This window comes from Rhinolophus hipposideros, assembly GCF_964194185.1.
Source record: "Rhinolophus hipposideros genome assembly, chromosome: X".
Taxonomy (NCBI): domain Eukaryota; kingdom Metazoa; phylum Chordata; class Mammalia; order Chiroptera; family Rhinolophidae; genus Rhinolophus; species Rhinolophus hipposideros.
This window is the reverse complement of record NC_138046.1, coordinates 6,065,185-6,085,877: the sequence shown is the minus strand read 5'-3', so window position 1 is coordinate 6,085,877 and position 20,693 is coordinate 6,065,185. Positions and strand designations below refer to the sequence as shown.

Here is a 20,693-nt window from a genome sequence, read left to right as displayed (position 1 = left end):
TTCAAAGAGGTAATGTTCATACATTCAACAAAATAACTTCAGCAAAACTTAATGCTAAGCTTGTAAGAATATACTTTAACTATCTTACACATTTAATGCATCAATACAAGTATAAAAGTACAAACATATTCCAAAATGTTGACAGTACTGAATGCTGAATGTCAGGACACAATTGATTTAATTTTCTGGCATTTAATTCCTAGTTGTCTTAAATTACTTTGTATAACTATCTGAATTTCAGAACTTCCCCACCCCTCCAACATGAAGACAAAGGCAAAAAATTGTGCAGGCGCAGTAGCCGAAGAGAAAGTCAGGCACGGAACACAAGTTCAGTGTTGATTTCTGCAGTAACCGACATTTAATCATGCCATTTCTCAAGCAACAGGGACACAGAACACGTGGGCCCAGGGAGCCAAATGCAAATACGGGGAAACCATGAGGCCCCAGTAAGAGAGGCACTATTCCAGGAATCCATTCCCTGTGCACTGCCTGGTGGGAGTCACAGGGTTAGATCCCAGCCCCCTTTCAGCGGCCATCACTTGGTGGAAAGAGGGACCGAATGCGCTGAATGTTCCAGACCACGTGGGAAAGCCTTTCCAAGAAGGAGTTGATGGAAACTCGGAGCAGATCAGGGTCTTCAGCAATCCATCTGCTAAATGAGGCACAAAGATCAAGTTTAAAAGTGAACTCTGTCTTGCACCCAGCACTCCACACCCCCACCTGAGACCTAACACTTGACTGTCTCCTTGTGTCTCTTACAGATCACCAATGGGGCTGAGATTGCAACTTAGGCCCTGGGCACTTGTAACCATCGCCACCTCAGCTCATTCTAGAACTCACACAGCCAGGATGTTGTCAGTCACTATGACCTCCTTTTCAACCCCCTGCCAGTAGCTTTGGGCATCTGTTTCCATGGGCAGGCGGGCCATCTCTGCCTCCAGAATGGACTGGTAAGGCAGAGTGAGCGTGCTGAGGGACACGTGGTTAAGGCTCAATGTGCCAGTACCGCAGGCTTCCTTACACCTCAGAGGCTCACCTTCACCTGGGAGCTTCACCTCAGGTCGTCTACCCCCACCTTCTCACACACACCCAGCCCTGCCAGCTCAGGCCACCTGGCCTGCATCCCTCCTCACTCACGTCATCCTGTCCCACTCCCTCCCAGTTCCTTCAGGCCTGCTTCCCCACCTCCAGTCTCCTCAGATGTCTACTCTCCCTCCCACTAGGCTGCCCCAGGTTCCCGTCCCTGCTCCCATTTTTGTCTCCCCCAGGCTACCGTGCACGCTGTCCCCAAAACCTGACCCTGGCCTTGTGGCATGTCCCTGACCCATCCCTTGGCCACCAGGCCTCAGGGGCCCGTTAGAAAGGATACAAGAGGATCTGTGGGTTTCCTGGTCCTACAGCCTCAGCGGCGGCATCTCCACCTGGCCCGGAAGCATGTGCTGCCTGTGCGACACTGGGAGGATCTACGGCTGCTGATCCCGCTGTTTCCTCGACTCCCGGGCCGCCCAGGACACCAGGGCCACCTTGGCTGTTCGGACCAGGGTCACCCCGGCCACTGGGACTGCCAGGGCCACTCTCGTTGCCAAGGTCACCAGCGCCACTACGGCCACAAGGGCTGCCAGGACCACCTTGGCCTTCCTGAACGCTGGCGAGACCCAGGTCTTCAGGGCCGCCGGGGCTACCTCCTGCAGCAGCCGCACCGCCGGCATCTTCATCCGCAGCCTGCACGGCAGCGGCTCCGACTGCCCCGTTCCCCTCCGAGTCCATCTTGATTATAACGGCACTCTCAGCCCGCTGCCGAAGGGCTGAGGCCTTCTCAGGATGGTCCACCCTCTCACGTGCAACTGAAGATGTCCAGGGCGCCTGCGCAAATGACTCCGCTTCAGTGCGACCGAGTGCGACCAGTTCCCCACAACCGCGCGCAGCTCCTGTTAGACGGCTTAGCCAATGAGAACTCCCTCATGAAGCCCCGCCCACTGAAACCTATGTATCTCAGTGCGCCTGTGCAAACAGAACGCTCCCCCTCACCCCCCCACCTCGCCTGATTGCAGGCAAGAGAGCGATGCTCTCTCTGCAAGGGGTGCTGAGGCAGCTGGGCACGTGACTGTTTCCCGCCAAGTCTGCCACACCCCACGCTTTCTGTGCCAGTGCCAGCCTGGCTGGCCTCACGTGTGACAAGCTTATTTACCGCTGGGCCCCTGTGATCAGGTTCCGGGAGTTAAGTCGGTCGCCTCCGAGCCAGGCCGATCCTGCCCCTCTCTCTGGGCTCCAGAGATGGTCTGATTGTGAGTGTGTTGGGCAGTGCCCAGCCAGGGTTGGGGTAGCGATTCCCAGCAGGAGTCAGTCCTAGGCCCTGCATGTACTAGGAGGCACTCCTAACCCACTCTCAGTGGGAGCCAGGATGTATGGGCCTTAGTCCTTTAGCACCATTTCTCACACTGGGTACTGTCACTACATGGTACCAGCCAGCTTGGGGGATAGGGTGACTGCCAGCCCCACCACCTCTGCCCAAGGACTCTCGAGCTCCAGGCACACACACTGCCATACTTCCATTGGGCAGGCAAGGACTGGGGCGCCACCCAGGTGTTGAGGAGGGATCCACTGGTCACAAGGGCTGCAGGAGGGGGAACACCACCTCTGAGGCAGCTCCCAGTCACTTGACTATCTGCTGGCGCAGCCCTCATGAGATCTCCTTTCCCCAGGAGCAAAGTCTTGTGGTTGTCCCAGGGGCTGGAGGTGCCAGGGGCCTTCAAGTGGGACACGACCCTGTAGCTGCTGGCCTGCTGCGTGCTGGTCTACTTCTGTGTCCGGAGAGGGTTGTGTCAACAGGAAAGATACAGCTGGAGACACGGACAGCTGGGGTTGATGGCAGGGCTGGGGGCAGCATTGCCTGAAGCTATAGGGTCTCTCTTAGCAACCAGTGTTGCCACAGGTGGTGACCGGACCAGGGTCTGTGCCCGAGGAGGGGGCGGGTACTTCAATCCAGGCCACTTGATCCCCACCCCATGGCTGCACAGTCCTCCCAGCCTCCAAATCCAGGCCCAGCCGCCTTCCCGCCGGAAGGGGAGAGACGCAAGCAGCAGCTGCCCCTTCCCTGTGTCAGGGGTCCCCATCTCCACCCTCTATCCCCGTTCTTTTCTATTCCCCACTCACCTGTTTGGAAGGTCTGGATGGACCTGCTCCAGGGCTGCCTCCCTCACCTGCTTGTCCAGCACACGAGAAAATGATGCCAGCAAGAGACACAGTCAACAGGAGATGTATGAGGCTATTGCCGGCATAACAGGGCACGCTGTTTTAGAGCAGTTTTTGTATAAGTAGAAAGGGTGCACTTCACATTAACGATTAAAGTATAGTATAGTAAATACATAAACCAGTGACATGGTCATTTGTAATCATTATCACGTGTTATGTACATAATCGTATGTGCTATACTGTTACATGACTGGTAGGACAGTAAGTTTGTTTACACCAGCATCACCACCAACACGTGAGGAATTCATTGTGTGCTCACGTCAGGACGGCTATGATGTCACGAGGAGGTAGGAATTTTTCAGCTCCACTGTAATTTTATGGCACCGCCGTCATGTATGGGGTCTGCTGGTGACTTAAACATCGTTATGCTATGCATGACTGTACATTCTTATGGAAGCCCTAGGAAACCCATACACTTATGAACAGAGTAGTTATATAATCTGACTTCATGCTTCCTGTTACTGCTTTCATCTGCGAAATATTTGCCCACGAAAAGGTCACAAAGACATTTCTCCTATGGTTCCTCAAAGTTTTGTAGTTTTACCTTTTACATGTAGAGTAATGACCATTTTATTTATTTATATTTTTTAAAAAGCTTTTATTTATTTAAGTGTGTTTTTCCAGGACCCATCAGCTCCGAGCCAAGTAGTTGTTTCAATCTAGTTGTGGAGGGCGCAGCTCACAGGGGGCCATGTGGGGATGGAACCAGCAACCTTGTTGTTAAGAAGACTGAGCTCTAACCAACTGAGCTAACCGGCTGCCCCTGCTATGACTGTTTTAAATGAATATTTGCGCACAGTAGCCAAGGAGGTTGAAGCTTATTTTTCCAATATGGATATTCCATAAACACCTGTTCAAAAGGTTATCTATCCTTCCCCCATTGAATTATCTTGACATCCTAGTCAAAAATCCAGTGACCCTATATGTGTGGGCTGCTTCTGGACTTCGAATCCTGTCCCATGGATCTACATGCCCACCCTGGCACCAGTTCCCCACCAGTTTCAATTCTGTACATTTAGAGTAAGTCCTGAAATTTGGCTGTGTTTGTCCCTTAACCTTGCATTTCTAGGGTAAGCTGCACTTAACCGTGGTGCATTAGTCTTTTAGTATTTTGTGCGATTTGGTTTATGAATTTTTCTTGATTTTCTCGCATCAGTGCTCATAGGAGATGTTGGTCTGCAGTCGTCTTCGTGCTGTTGTATTTGTCTATTTTTCATTTCATTATAATATTGTTCTCGTTCTTCTGTTTTTGGGAAACAACGTGTGAGACCAGCACAATTTCTTCTTCCTTAAATGTTTGATAGAATCAATAAATGTAGAACCTGGGCTGGATTTTCATTTGTGAGGAGGTTTTCAGTCATGAGTGCCTTTTCCTTACTTGATACAGAGTTGCTCAGATATTGGTTTATCTTCTTGTCTTCGTTTTAGTAGTTTGTGTCTTTCAGAGACTTTGTCTACTTCATTTACGTTGCCCAGAAGCTGGAACAGATCATGAGCCTCATGAGTAGCAACAGCTAAGGGAGGCAGAACCAGTGAGGAGGGGGATTCTCTTTTCTCAGCCCTCCTCCCATCGATGGCAGCAGACTCTCACCTGGGGCTCAGGGCTGAGCCCGGGATTGGGTGGCACGGGTGTGGTCACCGAACCAATGTGCCCCTGACACAGCTGGGCCCCCCTCATGAGGGCCTTGCTCTCAGCCCTGAAGGTGGGGAGAGGGTAACAGGACTAAGGCCCCCACCCCAGCAATAGCAATACCCATAGCCTCCTTCCTGCCTTTATGCCCAGGGTTGTGACAACCCCTGTCCTTGTTGCTATTCGTTCGCCCGACAACCTATGTACTAATCTCCACATCCCCATGTGCATTTGTAAATATGTGCCCCCCAGGATGTTACCAACCTATCACTATCTCTAACCCTGGCCTTCCTTAGGCTGTGTGCAAGCTGGAGGAGAGAACCTGCTAAGATGGAAGGCAGATCATGTCATCGCTGTGTTCAAGGCACGTCCTACCCCCAGTGACTCCAATGCACTCAACCTCTTTGACCTCTGGCATCTCCTTCCTGTCCTGGTTGTATGTCAACCATTGTTAACATACGGGTCTCTTCTCCCCTCCCCCACCCATGAATGCAGGGTGAAGGCGGGGAGCAGGGGAAGGTCAGGAGGGTTCTGGGCCAAGAGAATGGCCTTTGATGACACTCAGCTGACAGAGACCACAGTCTGATTAAGGAGCACGTGTATCTTGGCCTCCTGTGTGCCAGGCATGCCATGTTCTCAGAGCTGGGGATACTGCATAGGGTAATAAGGAAAGCAGGGGGTGGGAGAAGTGGGGTGCCATCTTAATCTGGTGGCCAGAAAAGCCTCCAAGGAGGGGGTAACATGTGAGAAGGACCTGAAGGAGGTCAGGGAGTCAGCCAGGTGGGTCTCCGGGGGAGAGACTTCCAGACAGGAAACAGCCAGTGCAAAGGCCCTGAGGCAGGAGTGGGCCGGCCTGATGTGTCTCAGAAAGGGGACGAGGCCAAAGTGGCTGGATCAGTGAGCAAGGAAGAGAAGGGAGGGGAGGAAGCCGCAGATGAACTCGCCCTGATCCCATAGGGCTCCCTAGGCCACTGTGAAGGCTCTGGCTGTGTCTCTGAGTGAGAGCGGAGCTCAGGGCAGGTTTGGAACAGAGGAGTTCCATGACCTGATAGAGGTGTTAAAGACACCAGCAGCTTCCGCAGTCCTTCCATGGGGCCAAGGCAGTCCACTGATTCTAGGGTTTGCCCGGCGAGGGAGGAAGGACCAGACTGAAGTTGGGGCCCTGAAGCCCAGTCAGTGTCGTAGACCAGGGGCTGCAGGCAGAGGGTCCTGGAGGTCTGCTGAGGGTCCCCTGAGCACCCAGGTGAATACTGACTGACACAGGCGTGCCATCAGAGGGATCCTGTGTCACTAGGGTGGAAAACAACTCATCCTACACCAAAAGCTGCTCTGGGTCCACGGAGCAAATCTTAGAAGCAAGACTCAGAAGGATCAAAGGGTTTCTAAGTTAACAACATCCCATTTAAAAAGTTCAGGAAATTATTTAGGAGCAGAAAAATATACCCAGCCCCCAAGGGAAAATATACACTGCATTTAGTACAAAAAAATACCAAGAATGCCAAGAATCAGAGAAATCCAACCCATCAGGAGGAGATAAATCAATTAAAAGAAGGCATATCAGTCGAGAAGGAAGAAGTAAAACTTTCTGTGAAGTCAACATCATTGTCTGCGTAGAAAATCCAATGGAATTTACTAAAGAGTGACTAGAACTAAGTAGTGAGCTTAGCAAATTGCAGGATAAATGGTGTGTTAGATGGAGCTAACCATCCCTACCCAAATTCTGAACCAGCTGTCCCAGCATGTTTCCCCACAGACCTGAAACTAGTCCAGTCAGCCACAAGATTCCTATGCAGTGGGCTTGGGTTTTTAGTCTTCTCTTGCAAACAAAGCTTTTCTTATATTAGGAAACAAACCCAATAGGGACAAGATGTTGGGAAACCAGAAATATGGTGGGAGACATGTTTTCTGAAGAGCAAGTGTGATCCAGAGCATTGAAAAAGAAATAGAAGGGGGCCGGCCGGGTGGCTCAGGCGGTTAGAGCTCCGTGCTCCTAACTCCGAAGGCTGCCGGTTCAATTCCCACATGGGCCAGTGGGCTCTCAACCACAAAGTTGCTGGTTCGATTCCTCGAGTCCCGCAAGGGATGGTGGGCGGTGCCCCCTGCAACTAGTAACACAACTGGACCTGGAGCTGAGATGCGCCCTCCACAACTAAGATTGAAAGGACAACAACTTGACTTGGAAAAAAGTCCTGGAAATTCACCCTGTTCCCCAATAAAGTCCTGTTCCCCTTCCCCAATAAAATCTTTAAAAAAGAAAAAAAAAGAAAAAAAAAGAAAAAGAAATAGAAGGTAAACATTGAGGTCACTATCTCTACCTTTTGGAATCCGTCTTCAGGAAATAACCGTTCATGGAAAGATTTAAATACAAGAATTCCACTGAATAATTAGCCATAATGATGAAAAAAAAGGCAATAATTTAATTGTTCAATCACTATAGTACAATGTTTCTTTAAAAAACAACAAAAAACTTTTATTTTAAGTGTGTTTTTCCAGGACCCATCAGCTCCAGGTCAACTAGTTATTTCAATCTAGTTGTGGAGGGCGCAGCTCACAGTGGTCCAAGTGGGGATCGAACCCGGAAACCTTTTTGTTAACAGCAGTGCACTCTAACCAAATGAGCTAATCGGCCGCCCTTACAATGCATCTTTTAACCATGCATTCACGAACTTAGTTTTGAAGGACTTTCAAAGAGGTAATGTTCATACATTCAACAAAATAACTTCAGCAAAACTTAATGCTAAGCTTGTAAGAATATACTTTAACTATCTTACACATTTAATGCATCAATACAAGTATAAAAGTACAAACATATTCCAAAATGTTGACAGTACTGAATGCTGAATGTCAGGACACAATTGATTTAATTTTCTTACATTTAATTCCTAGTTGTCTTAAATTACTTTGTATAACTATCTGAATTTCAGAACTTCCCCACCCCTCCAACATGAAGACAAAGGCAAAAAATTGTGCAGGTGCAGTAGCCGAAGAGAAAGTCAGGCACGGAACACAAGTTCAGTGTTGATTTCTGCAGTAACAGACATTTAATCATGCCATTTCTCAAGCAACAGGGACACAGAACACGTGGGCCCAGAGAGCCAAATGCAAATACGGGGAAACCATGAGGCCCCAGTAAGAGAGGCACTATTCCAGGAATCCATTCCCTGTGCACTGCCTGGTGGGAGTCACAGGGTTAGATCCCAGCCCCCTTTCAGCGGCCATGACTTGGAGGAAAGAAGTGCCGAATGCGCTGAATGTTCCGGATCACCACGGAAAGCTGTTCCAAGAAGGAATTGATGGAATCTTGGACGACACTAGGGTCTTCAGCAATCCATCTGCTAAACGAGGCACAAAGATCAAGTTAAAGGTGAACTCTGTCTTGCACCCAGCACTCCAACCACCCCCCCCAGACCTAACACGAGAGTGTCTCCTTATATCTCTTACTGAGCTCCTCTGGGGCTGAGATTGCAATTTAGGCCACTTGCCACCACCCCCATCTCGGCTCATTCTAGAACTCACACAGCCAGGATGTTGTCAGTCACTATGACCTCCTTTCGAACCCCCTGCCAGTGGCGTTGGGCATCTGCATCCAAGGTCAGGCGGGCCATCTCTGCCTCCAGGTAGGACTGGAGAGGCAGAGAGAGCGTGCTGAGGGACACGTGGTTAAGGCTCAATGTGCCAGTACCGCAGGCTTCCTTACACCTCAGAGGCTCACCTTCACCTGGGAGCTTCACCTCAGGTCGTCTACCCCCACCTTCTCACACACACCCAGCCCTGCCAGCTCAGGCCACCTGGCCTGCATCCCTCCTCACTCACGTCATCCTGTCCCACTCCCTCCCAGTTCCTTCAGGCCTGCTTCCCCACCTCCAGTCTCCTCAGATGTCTACTGCCCCTCCCACTAGGCTGCCCCAGGTTCCCGTCCCTGCTCCCATTTTTGTCTCCCCCAGGCTAACGTGTACCCTGTCCCCAAACCTGACCCTGGCCTTGTGGCATGTCCCTGACCCATCCCTTGGCCACCAGGCCTCAGGGGCCCGTTGGAAAGGATACAAGACGGTCTGTGGGTTTTCTGGTCCTACAGCCTCAGCGGCGGCATCTCCACCTGGCCCGGAAGCATGTGCTGCCTGTGCGACACTGGGAGCATCTACGGCTGCTGATCCTGCTGTTTCCTCGACTCCCGGGCCGCCCAGGACACCAGGGCCACCTTGGCTGTTCGGACCAGGGTCACCCCGGCCACTGGGACTGCCAGGGCCACTCTCGTTGCCAAGGTCACCAGCGCCACTACGGCCACAAGGGCTGCCAGGACCACCTTGGCCTTCCAGAACGCTGGCGAGACCCAGGTCTTCAGGGCCGCCGGGGCTACCTCCTGCAGCAGCCGCACCGCCGGCATCTTCATCCGCAGCCTGCACGGCAGCGGCTCCGACTGCCCCGTTCCCCTCCGAGTCCATCTTGATTATGACGGCACTCAGCCTGCTGCTGAAGGGCTGAGACCTTCTCAGGATGGTCCACCATCTCACACGCAACTCAATTCGGGGTCTCCAGGGCGCCTGCGCAAAGGAGGAATGATTCCTGCCAACCCGCAGATATACCATAGACTCGTGTATTTAACTAATGAGTACTCCCGCATGGAGCTCGGCCGCACATAGTGCTATGTAACCCCTGTGCTTCTTTGCAGAGAGCCCCTACTCGATGTTTTCTTGTGGTCATTCTCATTCTTGCTTGTGTCTCTTGCCGATCTACTTTTAATCCCACCAACCAAGGTCCCCACCTCTCTTCAGAGGATGACCTCGAGATTGGGGGATAGGAGGTATAAGACCTGCCCTGTGCCCGGGGACGGCCCTGCCTCTGTCCTCCCTCTCAGGTTATATGTGCTTCCCATGGGGTGCTGGTGCCCCAGAGGAGCACCTGGCTTCCTTTGGGAGGAGCCCTGGCTCTGAGGAGGATGAGGGGGCTCTTCCCCCTGGCCTCCCTCCTGACCTCTGACCACACTGTCCAGTGGGGGGGTGACGTGGCCTGCTCTTCTCAGGCTGCCCATGCTGGGGGCTTCTAAGGAGAGGTGGGTGCTGTAGGTCCCCTCTGAGCACCTTCGCCCTCCAGATCGTGTACTTCACTGCTACGTTCCCCTATGTGGTCCTTGTTGTGCTGCTCGTGCGTGGAGTGCTGCTGCCTGGCACCCTGGATGGCATCGTCTACTATCTGAAGCCTGACTGGTCCAAGCTGGGGTCGCCTCAGGTGAGGTGGAGGCGGTGGGGTGTATACGGGGAACCAGCCCAACAGGACACTTCACACGTACTCTTCCCTGGCCCATGTCCAGGTATGGATAGATGCCGGCACCCAGATTTTCTTTTCAATACAAATGTAGGATTTTGCGAATACAGGGTGATATTTAGTTAACAGAACAATGATTACTTTATTGAGGCTGCATCAAGTGTATGTGAACCAGAACAATCTGCCATCCTCAAAGACCAAGAACCTCTGTACCTTTCCAGGCCAGATTTAACCTCCATGAACAGTCAGTGGCTAATGAAAACTACACAAAAAGGCAAGACTGTCTAAAGACACATACAGTACGCTGTTGAGTACACAAGAACATTCTAAACCGAAAAACAAATCTAGCTTACTGAAGTTACTTTAAAAAAAAAAAAAGAAATAGTGACATTTGTAATGGGAGTTAAATGCTTTAATAGACAAGAAACATCTTTGTTAATACCAAGTTCAACAAAACTAATTGTTTTCATCCTTATCTCCAGCTTCGTCTTTGTTTTCATTATCATCTTTGTCTTCTCGATTTTATTTTTCAAGCAGTTTTAGGTTAACAGCAAAACTGAGCAGAAGTTACCTAGATTTGCCATATACCTGCTGTCCACACACATACACAGCCTTACCCACTATCAATATCCTGCCCCACAGTGGTACATTTGTTGCAGTTGATGAGCCAGCATTGATACATCTTTGTCACTCTAAGTCCATACGTTACATTAGGGTTCTCTCTTGGTGTCGTGCATTCTCAGTGTTTGGACAAATGTATAATGATACTTATCCATCATTGTAGTATCATACAGAGTATCTTCATTGCATGAAAAATCCTCGGATCTCCACCTATCTATTCATCCCTTCCTCCCCGCAGCCCTTGGTCGCAACCACTGATCTTTTTCTTGTCTCCATAGTTTTGCCTTGTCCAGAAAGTCATATTGTTGGAATCATACAACATGTAGCATTTTCAGATTGGCTTCTTTCACTTAATAATATGCATTCAAGTCGCTGCCATGTTTATTCAAACTGTATGTAAGTTTATGTATCCATTCACCTACTGAAGGACATCTTGGATTCTTCCAAGTTTTGGTAATTATGAGTAAAGCTGCTATAAACATCTCTGTGTAGGTTTTTATGTAGATATAAGCTTTCAAGTCCTTTGGGTAAATACCAAGGAGTGGGATGCTGGATCATATGATAAGAGTATGTTTAGCCAAACTGTCTTTCAAAGTGGCTGTACCATCTTACATCCCCATCAGCAAAGAATTAGAGTTCCTGTTGCTCCACATTCTCATCAGCATCTGGTATTGTCAGTGTTTTGGACTTTGCCTGTTCTAGGTCTTTAGCCTCTCCACATAAACTTTAGAATTGTTTTGCTGATGTCCAGAAAACACCTTCCTGGGATTTTGATTGGGATCGCATTGAAACTACAGATCAACTTGGGAAGAACTGACATCTTGTCACTAATGAGTCTTCATATCTATGAACATGGAATATCTCTACATTTATTCACTTTTTATTTGATTTTCTTCATCAGAATTTTGTAGTTTTCCTCATAGATTTTGTACATACTTTGTTAATTTTATACCTAGGCATTTCATTATTGGGGAGCTAATGTAAATGGTTTTCAATCTAACATAATTTAGTGTAAATGGTTTTTAAGGTGTTTTCAATTTCAACTTCCATTTGTTAATTGTCGCTATGTAGGAAAGCAATTGATTTTTTTTTTTTTAGTATAACCTGTATCTTGCAACCTTGCTCTAATCACTTAGTTACAGGATTATTCTTTCTTTCTTTGTCAATTCTTTTGGATTTTTTACATAGACTGTCATGTAATCTGCAATGACAGTTTTATTTCTTCCTTTTATCTCCTTTCCTTGTCTTACTGCATTAGGGAGGACTTCCACCACAATGTTGAAAAGAAGTGAGAGTGAAAATCGTTTCAAGTTCTTGATCTTAGTAGAAAAGATTCTAGTTTCTCACCATTAAATATGATGTTAGGGTTTTGCCAGATGTTCTTTATGAAGTTTTGCAAGTTACCTTCTCATCCTACTTTGCAGGGTTTTTTTTGTTGTTGTTATTCGTTTTTTTGACATGCGGTTTTTATTTATCAAATACTTTTTCTGCATCTTGATATAATAACATGATTTTTCTTCTTTCTTCTGTTGATGTGATGGTTACATTGATTTTCAAATGTTGAGCCATCCTTACATGACTGGGATAAATCTCACTTTGTAGTGGTATATAATTCTTTTTATACATTGTTTGATTTGACTTCATAATATTTTGTTGGGGATTTTTGCATCTATGTTCATGAGAGATATTGGTCTGTAGTTTTAATTTTATACTGTATTTGTCTGGTTTTGGCATTCGAGTAATGCTGGCCTTACAGGATGAGTTAGGAAGTATTCTCTGTGCTCCTATATTCTGGAAGAGATTGTAGAGAGCTGATATAATTTTTTTTAATATACATAATTTTATTACAAAATCTTTTTAAAAAACAAAATGCAACAGTCTAAAAAAACCCAAAATTTACTATTGATACTAATTTCTATAAGTTTGCTGTGCTACCATACACAAGAAATTAAGAAACCATTAAATATTTAGAAACATTTAACATCAGAAGCCTTAAAATCTAACTGTATGTAGTAGCCCCTCAAAAAGCTACAACCTGTATTTTTAAAAAAGTATTTTTTCTACAAAGAATCTTATCAGCTATACAAAAATCTGTACAGTTTTTATACTGAAGCTAATATTGAGCTGCACTTGAATTCACATTCTTAGCAAAACAATTGCCTGAGCGCGCACACACACACACACACTCCACACATCATTACAGGACAGCCATTTATTCTTCATCTTCCTCCTCTTAATCATCATCATCATCTTCATCGTCCTCCTCCTCATCTGGTTCATTCTTCTTCTTTGAGCCTGTTGGCCTGCCAGGGCCCTTCTTTCCCGCTTCACTTTTGCCCTTGGCACGGTATGCAGCAATATCCTTTTCGTATTTCTCCTTTAGTTTAGCTGCTTTCTGTTCATATGGCTGCTTATCTTTGGCTGACTGTTCAGACCACATTTCACCCAATTTTTTTGCAGTATCCCCAATGGATAAGCCAGGGTGTTCACTTTTGATCTTTGGGCGATGTTCAGAGCAAAACAGGAAGAAGGCAGATGGAGGCCTTTTAGGAGCATTGGGATCTTTTTTCTTTCCTTTCTTATCGCCTTTGGGAGGAACGTAATTTTTCATCTCCCTGTCATAGCGAGCTTTGTCACTTTTTGCCATATCTTCGAACTTTGACTTTTCCTTTGCAGACATGGTCTTCCATTTCTCCGAACATTTCTTGGAGAATTCGGCAAAATTGATGGAAGAATCTGGGTGTTTCTTCTTGTGCTCTTCCCGGCAGGTTTGCACGAAGAAGGCGTACGAGGACATCTTGCCCCTCGGCTTGTTGGGGTCTCCTTTACCCATGGTGACAGACGGCGTCTACCTGGTGGTTTTCCTCGGTGTTCCGAAGAACGGCAGCACTCCACAGCTGATGTAATTTTTTTATAGAAAAATTTCATAAAAGTTTGAGCCAAAATTTTATTGACATGCCTAGAAGCAAGATCTCAAGAATTGGTATATTTTCTTCCTTACATTTGGTATAATTTACCAGTAAACCTATCTTGGCTTGGTGTTTTCTATTTTGGATAATTTTTATTTATTGATTGTATTTAATAGAGGCCTATGCAGATTGTTCATGTCTTGTGAGTTTTGACAGATTGTATTTTTCCAGAAATTTGTCCATTTCACCTAGGTTATCAAATTCGTAGGCATAGAATTGTTTGTAGTATTCCATTATTATCCTCTTAATGTCCATGGGATCTGTGGTGATGTCCTCTTTCATTTCTGACGTTAGTAATTTGTGTCTTGTTTTTTTCTTGCTAGCCTGGCTAGAGGCTTATAGATTTTATCAATCTTTTCAAAGGACCAGATTTTGGGTTTGTTAAATCTTCTCTATTGATTTCCTCTTTTCAATTTTATTGATTTCTGCTCTAGTACTTATAATTTTTTCTTTTGCTTATTTTGGTTTTAATTTGCTCTTATTTTTTTCTAATTTCCTAAGGAGTGTCAGCCTTAAAAATAAAATAGCCAGGTGTTTCATCAGCAAAAATGAGTTAATTCAGGAATAGAAGAGGAATTGCAATTCATGGCATACCAACTATTGCAAACCATAGGCAAGTCTAGAGAACAAAGGAGAGAAACATTCTTTCATAGAGGAAAAAGGAGAGTTGGGAGTGATTGCTTTGACTGCAAGTTCATGGGAGGAGAGCAAGAATTCAGGGTTGTGGCAGCTTCTTGTTGGCTGAGTTGCTGTGACTTTTCATTAGCTGGGTTGTTGCTGGTCAAGGAGAAAATCTTTCTTCCTCCTGATGGAGCACGTAAAGTAAGTGTGGGGACAGAGCCAGGAGTGGTTTCCAGGCTCTCAGCCTCACGTGGAAAGGTGCTGGCCAACTGTGATTGGATGGCCATCAGCTGTGGCTAGTTGGCTGTCAGCTGTAACCAGTGAGCCATTGGCCACTAATATAACTGCCGTGGCTACACTAGCAGCAAATGGGAGCTAGCAAGTGCAGATTGCAGTTAGCACAGCAGGTTGCAGCTAGCAAGTGAGGTTGGTTGGCGGAGAGAAGTGGAAGGCAGGTTGCGGATAGTGTGGCTCCTGCTTCCTGTGTCTCCAACCCAGCTGCCAGCGAGACTATAGGGTATGACTCCCCTATCTATGGCTCCGTGGGTGTTCCTTTTTGGCCTCACCATGTCCTGCGTTCTTATGTGGGGAGCGGTACCAGAGACCCCGCATGACACCCTGCATGACAAACCCGTACAGTTATGACTGGGGAAAGGATGAAACAAGGCATAGGAATGGGACACATGGTTGCAGTAGTCTAACCCAATAGGTAACATCCATGTGTTTGCGGGTGTAATTGACAGTGGTACTTGGGATTAAAGAGAAATTAGTTGCAGGTATGACCAAGGGGTCTCTGACATCATGGACAGATCAGTTTCTGGTGAGAAATCCAACAGTCAAAAAGGTTTCCCCCTTTTGTAATAGACTGGGAAATGCAGATAAGAGCATTGTCTTTCCAAGACAGAGAGGGAAAAAACAAGGTAAGAAGCCAACAGCAAGAAAAAGGCATACAGGCCTGGTCTGGACATCTTGGGAAAGCTGTCTCCTTCAGCTGTCATCTGCTTCAATTCTGGAGATCTTTAGTTTCATATCACCAGATGATGTGCAGATCCAGTCAGAGTTTGGTGCTTTCTTTAGATGTGACACGTGAATCCAACAGTCTATTCCCTGGAGCTTAGCAGAACAAGGGTTGGTTAACAGTACCTGATAGGAGCCTTTCCAATGAGGTTGAAGAGAACCTTTTTGGAGGTGTTTTTGTTTGTTTGTTTGTTTCCCAATAAACAGAGTACCAAGGTTGCAAAATGTAGTGTTTGAGTCTTTGTCTCCTGGGAGCACACTGCAAAAAGATTGTTCTACTAAAGTATGGTTATTTTCAATAGAAGCCATTAGTCTTTTACAATATTTAAGTATATGCATGTAACGCAAGGACTCAGCTCCTGCTCCCTGCACAAGAATGCAGGGTATGGTGAGGCCAAAAAGGAACAACGGAGCCATAGACAGGGGTCATATCACTATATTCTCACTGGTGGCTGGTCGAGACACAAAAGCAAACATCTGACAGTACCTCAATGAGGGGTCTTCCTGCACCCGTCTCACTGGCAGCCAGGTGAGACACAGGAAGTAAGATCCACATGATCTGTGTGGGGACAGAGCGAGGAGTGCAGTTTCCAGGCTCTCGGCCTCACGTGGAAAGTGCTGGCTCAGGTAGTAAATGGCCATCAACTGTGATTGGTTGGCCACCAGCTGTGGCTAGTTGGCTGTCAGCTGTAACCAGTGGGCCATTGGCCACTAATTAACTGCTGCGGCTACGCTAGTAGCAAATGGTGGGCTAGCAAGAAGATGGTTGCTGAGCTGGCAAGCGCAAATTGCAGCTAGCCAGTGGAAGTTGGTCGGTTGGCAGAAAAGTGAACAGCAGGTCGCACGTCGTGTGAATCCAGCCGCCAGCGAGACTATAGTGGTATGACTCCCCTATGTATGGCCCCGTGGGTGTTCCTTTTTGGCCTCACCATATTCTGCGTTCTTATGTGAGGAGTGGGACCAGAGACCCCGCAGGCCGCCCTACATAACAATCCGCAATCCACAATCCGCTTGCTAACCACACTTGCTAGCCGCAATTCAAGCTTGCTAGCATAGCTGTGGCAATTAGTGGCTAATGGCTATTTACAGCTGGTGGCCAGCTGATCACAGCTGATGGTATCTACTACCTGAGACAGCACCTTTCCAAGTGAGGTCGAGAGCCTGGAAACTGCTATCTGGGGCTGTCCCCACAATGCATATCTCCTTTAATCAGCTGCGGATCAATAGGCAGGAGCCAGGTGCATTGGGCATCCTGTCACTATCTCAAAGAGGGTGAGAGTTTATGAATTCCATAAACTCAAAATGGGATTGATCTGAGATTTAGAAGCAGCAACAGCAGTGCTTTTGTCCAAGGTTATCTGGAGGATCGCTCCACAACTTTAACCAGAAAGGTCTTAATGATGCCATGAGTATGTTCAACTAACCCCAAGGATCGAGGAACCAACAGGAAATGAAGCCAGATCCAGGTCCTGGGGGGTTGGGGCTGAGGGATGCTTTTGGGGGGGGCACTGTGTTACCTGAGCCTATCAAAGTTTTTCAAATAAAGGTTTTATTAGCAGTTGCTCCTTCCCCCAAAAAAGTGAAAGGTCCTAGAGGATTTGGGTGGAGCACCAACAGTGCCCTCACAGCTTACCAGAACATAACCTCCTTAGGGAAAGGGATCTCTCTTACTCACTTATGTATCCACAGTACCTACAAGACTACCTGTTCCATAGCAGGTGGTTACTATATATGTGTTGAATTAAATGGAATTATCGAAGGAAATAATTATTTCCTTTATTGCTTGTTTTTTTGTGCCTTATTGTTAAAGGTCTTCCACACCCAAGCTAATTAAAATTTTTCCTGTAGTTTTTTTAAATGTTTTATGGTTGTTTCTTACATTAACTTTTTAGTTCCTCTGGGGTCTTTTGTTTTTCCTTCATGCTAACTGGTTTGTTGAGGTATAATTTGCATGCAGTAAAGTACACAAATATTAAATTTATGGATTGGTAAAATTTTATATATGTAAACACCCATATAACCAGCACAGATTAAGATACAGAATATTTCCATCATTCCATAAAGTTCTCTTGTGACCCTTTCCAATCAGTAATTTCCCCAAGAGAGATAACCACTATTCTGACTTTTACCACCATAGACTATGAAAATGAATTCAAAGTCTCAAACTGAAGAACAAAATTGAAATAACTTACAATTTCAAGACAGACATAAATCAGTTAGGTTGTGTTCTTTTACACGAAGGCAAACAAACACTAAAACTCATTAAAATAGAAGTGTTGACCATGAAACAGACCAAAACAATAGTGGTGGATAGAAGCAAAATGGATCTGATAAGGCAGAGGGAACATGTCAAAGTGATTGCTCTGCCTTCCCATTGAGGTCCTTCTGCAATCAATGTTTGTGCATGGAGAGTGGGGTCAAGTTCATTACTGTCCACATGGATATCCATCCAATGACCTGACACCCTTGACTGGAAAGGCTGTCACTTGACGGGGACTATTCAGTGCCCCCTACATCATAAATGAAGTGCCCACATATGTGGGCATCTGTGTCCCAGGTCTGCTTTCCCCCTGGGCCCCTGGTCCAGCCTGCACCAATGCCAAACTCTGTTGCAGAAAAAAATAAATAAAACAAATTGCACAATGAAAATAAAGAATAACAGAAAATGAAATTTAAGATCAAGGGAAATAAAGGAGAAATAGGAAGCTGGAAACTTCCTATTTGGTGTCTAATAAAGGGACCAGGATATTAAGAGGCCTGGGGTTCAAAGACCTTTTAGTTTACGTTTCACAGCCCCTGAGTTTCAGGTCAGCCTTGTGGGCCAACATGTTTTGTTTAAATAATGATAAAATATTTATTACATTGTGTTTTATAGTTTTCTGGACATTTTCACATAGTATCAATTATTTGATCTTTGTTAGAACCTGTGATTTGGAAAGAGGTTAAGTAGCTGGCTTAGATTTGAGGTAATTGCCCTGTTGCACATAACCATCAGATCACAAACACACAGAAAGGTCAGTGTCTGCCTGCAAGGGGTTGGATCTTCTGGCTTCAGACACTAGAGTATGTTTATCAGTGGAAGCTGGTGCTATTAATCAGTCAGGGATGAAAGTTCAAGAATTCTATAAGCTTTGTCATTCAAAATACTTGACAGGAACTGTACTTAGGCACAGAGCACAAAGTTTCCTAATCATTCAAAAAGCAATAGCTAGAAATTTAGACACAGCACCGAAGAGCTGAAATTGATGATGAAAATGACCTGCTCCCATAATGGAAATGCAGAAAGACAGTATCATACCATGAATGTCAAGGGCAGTGATGGAATAAGCATCCACACTTCACTTCGCCTCTGTACCCAGGTGTCGTATACTCATTTTTACACATATATTTCTTAAAGATTTTATTGGGGAAGGGGAACAGAACTTTATCGGGGAACTGTGTACTTCCAGAACTTTTTTCCAAGTCAAGTTGTTCTTTCAATCAGTTGTGGAGGGTGCCATTCAGCGTCAAGTTGTCCTTTCAGTCTGAGTTGTGGAGGGCGCAGCTCAGCTTCAGGTACAGTTGCCATTGCTAGTTGCAGGGGGCACTGCCCACCATCCCTTGAGGGACTCGAAGAATTGAACTGGCAACCTTGTGGTTGAGAACCCACTGGCCCATGTGGAAATCGAAACGGCAATCTTCGGAGTTAGGAGCACGGAGCCCCAACCGCCTGACCCACCGGGCCAGCCCCTACTCATTTATATTTTTAATGCATCTTTTCATCATTTCTTCACAGGAATGTCAACATGTTTTTCTCTCGGTCAGGGGCTTGGTCTGGAGTGTGTGTCAGGTAAAATCATGGTGGCCGGCCTCATATGTCACCAAGGTGGGGAATTTCATTTAGCTTCTCCTTTCAGCCTCAGGGTTTCCTGGGCCTGTGTTCTGCCTTTGGCTTGTTTTTCCCAAACCCAAGCCCCCACTACTGATTGTCCATGCCCTGCTTCATGGCCTAGAGATGCCACTGACTCAGAACCCAGGAAAGCTGGGAGCTTCGGCCATGGATAAAAGGGAGGTGATTGCACAAGAGACCCCTGTTGGGGAGAGGAAGGCTAGGGGGTGCTGATTTTTAATGTCAGTGATGACAAGGTCATGTTACACCTGGTATTAGGGAAGGCTGTTGATTTTACTGCCAATTATTGAGGCTAGTCTCTGATGAAGAAAAATGACGTCAACATGGTTCTGCTGAGCAGAAGCAGTACTGATTATAGCCACCTGCTCAACTGTTTGCAGCAAAATATCATGGATGTTGTTCATGTCACGTGAGTCAGGTTAAGTTGGTTGTACTTGAAAATGGCAATGAAGTCTATTTTCACATAAACAGCTTTCGAAACATGTTCTATATTTATATTGAATGTCATCACTTAAAACAAATAAGAAGGAAGTTAAGTCATGGTTCCTCCTTGTAAGACTTTTATTAATGCCAGAAATAAAAGAGTAAAAACACAATGAAATTTTTTAAAAACCAGCTTGATTGTGGGTACAAAGATGGTATGGATGGGGGCACTGAGGAGGCCTTGAAAGGAGAAAGGCAGGCATGCGGGGAGCCTTCAGTCTCTACTCGGACCTAAAGGCCACGATTCAGTTGATCCTTGCTCCACGGTGTAGTGGGCTGGAAACTGACTACCATAGGTTCACTTTACGCCTTTGTAGCCAGGCTGTGATGGCCCTCAGGGTTCCTCCCTCCCCAAGGAAAGCTTAACTCCCAAAGTTCCTGTGGGCTTGTGGCCTTCAGTACTCCCTTCTGTACCACACAACTCTGCGGCTGGAGGAATTTCCTAACAAAACAAGATGGAAGGAAACAAAGCAGAAAGGAACTACAGAAAACAATGTGCAATTAATTGCTGCACTGTCCTGTTACGTTGATTCTCAAATCTTCTAGAAAGGAGTGCCCTGCAGTGTAGACATGCCATGTGCACTTAACTCGGGATGGTGATTTCTGTTGAAAAAAAATCTCAGAAGCTGGTCAAAATCATAGCCCTCTGTTACATGTGGATTATAATGCTCTGGGGAAACAAGATTTGGTTGGCATCATTTTGACTTATGGTGCCTTTCTCAGGAGCATACACTGCTGTCAGCTCAAAAACTACCTGTACTTTGTATCCCTGAATCATTATGCTTTTGAGTAGCCATCCATTAGCAGTTTTATTAAAGCAGAACATAATTGCATACACCCTGAAAAAGAGGGTGAAGTCTTTTTTTAAATACCTAATTAATCACTTCCGAACAAGTCACACCACTGAAGTATGTATTGCTTCGTGCTGTAATTGTGTCCCTGGAAATGT

At 46.3% G+C, this 20,693-nt stretch overlaps 1 protein-coding gene across 1 annotated transcript; it reads right to left on the bottom strand.

Annotated features, from left to right (window-relative positions):
* Positions 1-12,998: 12,998 nt before the first annotated feature.
* Positions 12,999-13,638, bottom strand: LOC308494784 (high mobility group protein B2; the record flags this gene model as incomplete). Its single annotated transcript, XM_081042704.1, has 1 exon — positions 12,999-13,638. The coding sequence occupies exon 1, from the start codon at positions 13,596-13,598 to the stop codon at positions 12,999-13,001; it is 600 nt and encodes a 199-aa protein (XP_080898830.1). The 5' UTR covers positions 13,599-13,638.
* Between the last annotated feature and the right edge of the window lie 7,055 nt (positions 13,639-20,693).